The sequence below is a fragment of the Lithobates pipiens genome, unplaced genomic scaffold (genome assembly GCF_037356315.1).
Source record: "Lithobates pipiens isolate NorthernLeopardFrog02 unplaced genomic scaffold, aLitPip1_a1.2 Scaffold_13, whole genome shotgun sequence".
In the NCBI taxonomy this organism is placed as follows: domain Eukaryota; kingdom Metazoa; phylum Chordata; class Amphibia; order Anura; family Ranidae; genus Lithobates; species Lithobates pipiens.
The window spans coordinates 438453896-438461740 of record NW_027507718.1 but is presented as its reverse complement, the minus strand read 5'-3'; the positions used below and the strand labels follow the sequence as shown (position 1 = coordinate 438461740).

The window sequence follows — 7845 nt, the reverse complement described above, 5'->3', positions numbered from 1 at the left end:
ATGATCTGGGAAATTCAGGACAGTTGACAACTATGACTTACAAATAGCCACCCCTAGCTAGCTTGTCAATATTGTTGTCGTCAGCATAAAGATACTTGGCAGTGCTATACTGCCCTCTATTCCCGAAGGTGCACAGCAATGGAATGCCAGGGGCTTTTCAGCAGTGCATTTATTTATTTCAGACATTTGGCAGTCCTACATTTCATAGGAAGCCATAGGAGACACATTCATGCTGGAACAATCGGCTATTGGTAAGTATTCGCTGCATTTTTCTGGTCCTTCTCCATATGTCTGCTGTCCTCCTTTAGATTGTGATCTAAAGCAGGGGGTCTCCAAACTTTCTAAACAAAGGGCCAGTTTACTGTCCTTCAGTTTTTAGGGGGGCCGGACTGTGGCCATTGGGAGTAGAAAAGGGTCCCCATTGAAGAAGTCACATGACGTGACGTAACGCGTAGGGAGTGGCCGTAGGAGAACCGGAAACAGCGTAAGACTGGCTGAAAACGCCAGGTCTTCATTTTTATCTGCTCTGTGTTACTCTTTTTTTTGCTTATGTGAGAGTCCATTTTTTATGCTTTAATAAATTTGTCCATTCATTCAACTACTACACTATTGGAGTCCCCTCTCTTTCTCCCTCTCCCCCTCTCCTCTGTGTTTTTTTCAAGCTCTATACCACGGAATTACAAGCTGCAGTGTTGTATTCAAATATTGGAAATGGCCCTCTAGTGGCAGAAGGATATACTACAGGCTTCATCTATAATTCCTTGGTTATTACATAGAGAAATATTAAGGAGAATCCTCTGGGGTTATTTTACTTTGCCTGATTATTCCATCTTTGAGGTGAGAGCTCTGAGAGCCTGGATTTATTTATTTTGGAATAGCTGGTCCCGCCTTTTCTCCTATTTTTCACTGTTTTCACACATCGGTGTGTTCACCTTGATTTATTGACTTTATATATTATATATATATATATATATATATATATATATATATATATATATATATATATATTTTTTTTTTTTTTTATACATTTATATTTCTTTATACATTTATTTTTTAGTGGCACCATTTGCGCAGGACTTTTTACTTTGTTTATTCTTATGTGATAGTTGGTGTTAACTATTTTGTCCCGCTGCATTTTTTAGCAACACTTGCACTTTTGTATCACTTTCACTGTGGATTTTGTATTGCTATATTTTTACTTTTCCATTTTTTGACACGTATTTAGTCATTTCTGCACGTTTGAGCACTTAATAGCGCGAGGGTCCATTTTTCACAGAAAAGGTTGTTTGTCTCAGTGGGAATAATTGTTCCCCATCATTAGTGTTAGTGCGAGGAATAATGCCCCATTGTTGGAATCACTTGGAGGAATTGTCCCCTATCATTTGTGTCATTGGCACCTATTAGTGGTGTCATTGGAAGAAATTGTTCCCCATTATTGGTGTCATCGGGAGGAATCGTGCCCCATCATTGGTGTCAATGGGGGAAATTGCACCCCATCATTTGGGTCATTGGGAGGAATTGTGCCCTGTCATTAGTGTCAGTGGGAGGCATTGTGCCCCATTGTTGCAATCACTTGGAGGAACTGGCCTCTATCATTGGTGTCATTGGAAGAAATTGTTGGTGTCGTTGGGGGAATTGTGCCCCATCATTGGTGTCATTGGGCCTCATTATTGGTGGCGTTGGGAGAAAATGTGCCCCATCGTTGGTATCATTGGGGGGGGGTGATAGTGCCCCATCTTTGGTGTAATTGGGAGAAATTGTGTCCCTTCATTGGTGTGAGTGGGGGCGGGGAGGATTGATTATGTTCCATTGTTAGTATCAGTGGATAAAACATTCCACCAAGGGCCGCATAAAAGCAAGCAAAGGGCTGCAGTTTGGAAACCCCTGATCTAAAGGATGTGATGCAGAAGAGCAAACAACACTTTGTGATTTCCATAAAGCATAGCATTTGGTCTGAACACTATAGGTAGCACTTAGATGGCCATGCTGCAATGTCCTGCCTGCTACCCATGAAGTATAAACTGAGCCAATAAGGATCGCAGACAACATAAATCATGCTGCTCACTACAATCGGATTTTTATAGTACACGTTTCGACATCCAATTCAAACTTTTCAAAGGAAAAAAAACGCCAACATTTTTCTCATACTTGAACAGAACGAACAATTTTCACTTATTGTGTACTGTTTTCTTATGGTTTTCAGACAAGAAAAATCTGATACGAAAGACTGCGCATGATCAAAAACAATGGACAAAAAAAAAGTCTTTGTTGTTGGGAATTTTCATACATTAGTTCCATTCTTGGTTTCGACTTGCTGTGAAACAACAAGGAAAACCGAACGATCAGTCACCCAATTTTCTTATAGTGTGTGCCAAGTATAAATCTAACGTAATAAATATGGTGGAATTGGCATCTTTAGGCTGCTTTCACAATGATGCTAAAATTGCAACAATCCCTTTAAATCCTATGGGACTCTTCATACCACTGGTGCAGGTGCGGTGCGTTTTGAAATGCATGCTAGATCTTTGGTGTGCTATTCAAAACCGCAGCAAAAACACAGCTGCTCATAGAAATGAATGGAAAGCCAAAAATACATAAAAAACATGGCAGCTGCATTTTTGTTTGCGTTTTTTGAGTCACATATATACGTTTCACAGGTGCAAACCAGACAAAAAATGCAGAAAAAGATTGCATTACATATTGGCCTAAACTGAGGAAGAACTTTTATTTATTTATTTTTTGGGGATATTTATTATAGCAAAAAGTAAAAAATATTGTTTTTTTTTTTCCAAATTGTCGCTCTTTTTGTTTATAAAAAAATAAAAATAAAAAAGCGCAGATGTGATCAAATACCACCAAAAGAAAGCTCTATTTGTGGGGAAAAAATACATACATTTTGTTTGTGTACAATGTCGCATGACCGTGCAATTGTCAGTTAAAACGCTGTGGTGCCGTATTTCAAAAAATGGCCTGGTCAGGAAGTGATCAGAATATCTCATTAACCACTTCAGGCTGGATATTTCTCGCACATGCCATGGGTGGGTACATGTGGAATTACACTCCAAAACACATTTTGCTACCTCATTTCACTTCCTGACTACCTAGCATGTGCATGTTTTTGCACCATACACACAGAGCAGCCCATTGAATGTGCAGTGTGATTTTGCATGCATTCATGAAACTCTAAATGTGACTTAAGCCCTAAAGCCTAAAAACATGCACACAAAACATGACAAAGTAGCTCATGCACCTTTCTGAGGGTCAAACTAATTTTGCTTTAATGCCGCGTACACACAAGCAGACTTTTCAACAGACTAGGTCCGACGGTCTTTCCAACGGTACATCGCACCCCATCGTACATCGTACCCCATACTCATTCACATAGGGTGGGGGGCCGGTATCCGGGGGCCCCCTTATTAAAGACCCCGACACCCAACGACCAGGGTTGTCGGGAAGAGGCCCTTGTCCTCATCAACATGGGGACAAGGTGCTTTGGGGTGAGGGCACGCGGCCTGGTAAGGCTCAGGAGGGGGGGGGGGGCACTCGCTTGTCTGATCGGCCAGGCTACGTGCTCATATAAGGGTCTGATATGGACTTGGGGGGGGGACACCACGCCGTTTTTTTATAGCACGACAACGATATGCAGAATTGTCATTTAAAAAGTGACAGTGTTGAAATCTGAAAATTGGCCTGGGCAGGAAGGTGTGAAAGACCCTGGTATCAAAGTGGTTAAATACCACCAAAAGAAAAATCTGTGCAAAAAAAAATGTTCATTTGGGTACAGTGTTGTATGACTGGACAGCTCTGAAAGCTGAAAATTGGCCTGGGCAGGAAGGGGGTAAAAGCTCCCTGTAGGCAAATGGTTGAGAAGAGTCGTTGGATTTACTTATTATTAGCAGTGACAAACTTTTGTTTTCTACCACAGCGATGAGAAAAGTCCAAGGAGCAGGATGGAATTTTTTTCTTGAATGAACACATTTTGAACAGTGAATGTTTTTTTAATTCAGGAATATAATTTTATTTAGGAATACCAGTCACATTTTTGAACATTTGTCCAGGCATCAAGGCTCGGTTCACACTGGGACCGGCTGCGGATCGCACAGGAGCGATGTGCTTCCCTGCTCTCTGTTTGAGGGAAAAATCTTTGCCTGAAATCGGCCATGAAACGGAGCCAAAGACGCACAGTGCTTCGCAGCCGCAACGGACATATGTGAACCAGCTCCATAAGGCCCCTTTCACACATGCGGATGGTATGTCCGTATTTCATCCATCCGTTTGCGGATGAAATACGGGCATACATTCATCCCTATGGGATAGCGGGTGTCTGCGGATGAGCATCCGCAGACACCCGCTATTGTCCGCCTCCGCAACTGTCCGATTCTGCAGACGGAGGAAAATCCTATTTTTCTGTCTGTCTGCAGAGCGGATCGGATGAACACGGACAGACGGTCCGTGCTCATCCGATTCCCATAGAGGAGAGCGGAGAGCTGACAGGGCGGTCCCTACACAGTGTGCAGGGACCGCCCTGTCGGCCGCCGGCTCAGCGGGGACAACGGAGCGATCCCCGCTGAGCGAGCGGATCATCACGGGGCGGATCATTACTGATCCGCCCCGTGTGAAAGAGGCCTAAGGAGCCAGTCACATTCTCCTGCTATGCGAATTGGATGTGGAGAAATGAACCCGGGTGCAGGTGTGAATCCGACATTAATGGAAAAAGAATGTTCGCATGAATATTCTCATCCGAAAACCTACTAGTGTCCAACAATCATCAGACAGAATCTGGAACAGCTGTGCATATCTGGCAACCAATCAGCTTCTGCCTTTAATTTTTATATTAACAAGCTAATGACACCATCTGGTTACTGTGAAAAGTTGCTCCAGAATCTGTCTGCTCCAGTTTTAATAAAACCCCCCAGTGTACGGTCATCCATCCTACACAGACTCTCTTTCACATTATGCTCAGTGCTGTCACGTGATCCACTCTCTCCTCCCAATTGTAGTCATGTGACTGTGAGGTCATCAGACAGATGCCAGCAGTCAACATGGAGGCAGACACAGAATCACACATGTCTGGGATGTCTGATGGATTCCAGGTCCTGCTGGGAGATCAGAGGAAGGAGGGGGCTCCGGACTGTCCTCATGGTGAGATCCCCCCCCAGTCCTATCACTGTTCTGTGTGTCAGCTCATTGTGTTTACCAACATTGTGAGTGTGTCCTGTCCTATGTCTGCTATGTACACTTCAATATCAATGATAACAGTGAGATCAGAAAGCAATGATCTGGGTGGCTGGGTGTCAGCATGATGAGACTTGTAGTTCTATTTTTACTTGCAGAAATACAAATGTTGTTTCTGAGATCTCACTCTAATTTTAAAGAGCTGTGCTACCTGTGATAAAGTAATGTATGCCCCCCCCCCCCCCCCCCCCTGGAGCATTGATCCTCGCCTCTTTTGCATCTGCTTGCTGTGTTTAGGATGTCTTTAACAATAAATGGCCCTGCAAGCACGACACGCGTGTTTCGTGTTTTTTCCTTAACATGTTTGGGGCTGCTATAGTGTCAATGCAGCTTTAACCACTTGCTGATCGCCCTATAGCAATTTTACTGCTACAGGGGGCCAGCTAAGCGCCAGATCATGTGTATATGTGTGTGTGTGTGTGTGTGTGTGTGTGTATATATAATATATATATTTATTTGTGCGCATCCGCCAGCAGGAGGCAGAATGCCACTTCTGCTGTCGATACAGCAGAAGCTGACCTGTGGGTGCCAGGCACTCCAGCACCCGCTGATCAATGGTAAAGAGTAAGGTAAGGATGAGCTCCGGCGTGTTCGCACAGCCCACGTGTAGAACACGCCAGGAATTTGGCACCGTGCTGCCCTAATCACAGGCAGTGAGACATTGTCGCGGTGTGCAGCTGCAGATGTCGGGAAATGTCTCGCTGCCTGTGATCAGCACAGTGCCGACTTCCTGGCGGGCTCTGCGAACACGCCAGAGCTTATCTTAGTAAAGAACACAGAACGGCAATCTGCCCTTGTAAACAAGACTGATCAACGTTCTGATAGGGAATAGATTCTGTCTTCCCCCCCCTATTAAAAACAGCACACTGTGTACACCAAAACACTGGCTAGTTATACGTTTAACTCTAGGGCCTCTTGCACACTGCAGCATGAAAAAGCTCAGTATAGCCTTTTTTTCTTTTTCATTATTATTATTATTATTATTATTATTATTATTATTATACATGATTTTATATAGCGCCAACAGTTTGTGCAGTGCTTTACAACATAAGGGCAGACGGTACAGCCAAGGAAGTTGCTCCTGTTTGAACTGCAACTGCCATGGTGCTGCACATGTGATCAGTTATGACTCCAGCCATTTGATGGTTTGACAGTTTGGTTGAGGACACAATCGTATGTGACAGTTTGCATTTCCAGCATTCCAGGAATGTAACTGTTTTTAGTTCTGCTTTACTGCTGCTCAGGGGCTGTGGGCTTCAGCAAAATGCCAGCCTCCAGTAAGAAGAAATAGGAGCAATGCTGGAGGCAATTTGCAGCATAATTATTAATGTAGAATGTATGTTCCTTGCTAAAGAAATTTTAATTTTTTTTATCAAGTAGTTATGGGTAAAGTTCTGCTTTATATTGTCCTGAGCCAAGAGAGGTATCTAGGAACATAAAGGAGCATAAATCTACATCTAAGACCCCTTTCACACTAAGGCATTTTTCAGGCACTACAGTGCTAAAAATAGCGCCTGAAAAAAGCCTCAGTTGCAAAACCAATGTGAAAGCCAGAGTGCTTTCACACTGGGGCGCTGTGCTGGCAAGGCGTCACAAAAAGTCCTGCCAGCAGCTTCTTTGCAGTGGTGAATACACCGCTCCTCTACTATTCCTGCCCATTGAATACAATGGGGCAGCGCCGTGATACCGCCGGCAAACTGCCGCTGTAGCAGCGTTTTTGTGGGTGTATGTAACCCCTTTTGGGCCACTAGTGGGGGGGGGTTTAAAACTGCCCCACTAGCGGCCGAATAGTGCTGCTGAAATTCCGGTAAAGTGGCGCTAAAAATAGCGCTGCTTTACTGCTGATGCCCGAGGCGGCTCAGTGTGAAAGGGGTCTAAGTAGAGCTGCACCATTATAATCATTATTGCGATTTTTTTTTTTTTTTTTTTTTCCCCCCCTTGCGATCTTGACAAAGTATTTTTTTGTACTTAGAACCCGAGGGGGGAAAAAAATTGCGGTAATGATTATAACGGTGAAGCTCTAATTAGACCCCTTTCACACTGAGCCGCTCCGGGAGTCAGCGGTAAAGCAGCGCTATTTTTAGCGCCACTTTACCAGCATTTAGCAGCATATTAGCAGAGACCCTAGGGAATAAAATGGTGGTTAATGCAATAATTTATGTCACACTGTATTCACACAGCAGTTTTTTGGGAAAAAACAGACACTACTGAATAATAAAAAAAACAAAGCCTAAAGTTAGCAGGTTTTTTGAAATTTTTTGGTATAATGTGAAAGATGTTATGCCGCAAGAATCGTTATCTTCTAAGCAAAAAAATCTGATTCTCATTTTGGCCAGAATCATGCAGCTGTACATCTAAGCATTTGTGGGCTAGAGAGGTCAGGTGCCCTCACAAACGTCATGAACTTCTATGGTCCAAACATAGTTTTTATGATATAAGAGACCTTATTGGTCTCTTCTCTCATACATACATGCTTCTGCCTGTCAGCTGTCATGTACATTGAGCCACGCATGCACAACTCAGTGTACATTTATGGCACTTACTCTTTGCCATGATGATGTGATGTCATCCTAACCTGGCCATGCAAGTGACCAAACAGACAGAACCTGG

General features: G+C 43.5%; 1 protein-coding gene across 2 annotated transcripts in view; it reads left to right on the top strand.

Annotated features, from left to right (window-relative positions):
* The first annotated feature begins 4992 nt into the window (after nucleotides 1-4992).
* Nucleotides 4993-7845, top strand: part of ZCCHC4 (zinc finger CCHC-type containing 4) — a 44098-nt gene continuing 41245 nt past the window's right edge. The window contains exon 1 of one of the 2 annotated variants that reach the window (XM_077477685.1): nucleotides 4993-5142. In XM_077477685.1, the coding sequence (XP_077333811.1) occupies nucleotides 5028-5142 (115 nt within the window). In that variant the 5' untranslated portion in view covers nucleotides 4993-5027. The remainder of the gene's footprint in view (nucleotides 5143-7845) is intronic. The other variant, XM_077477686.1, reaches the window with a different exon arrangement.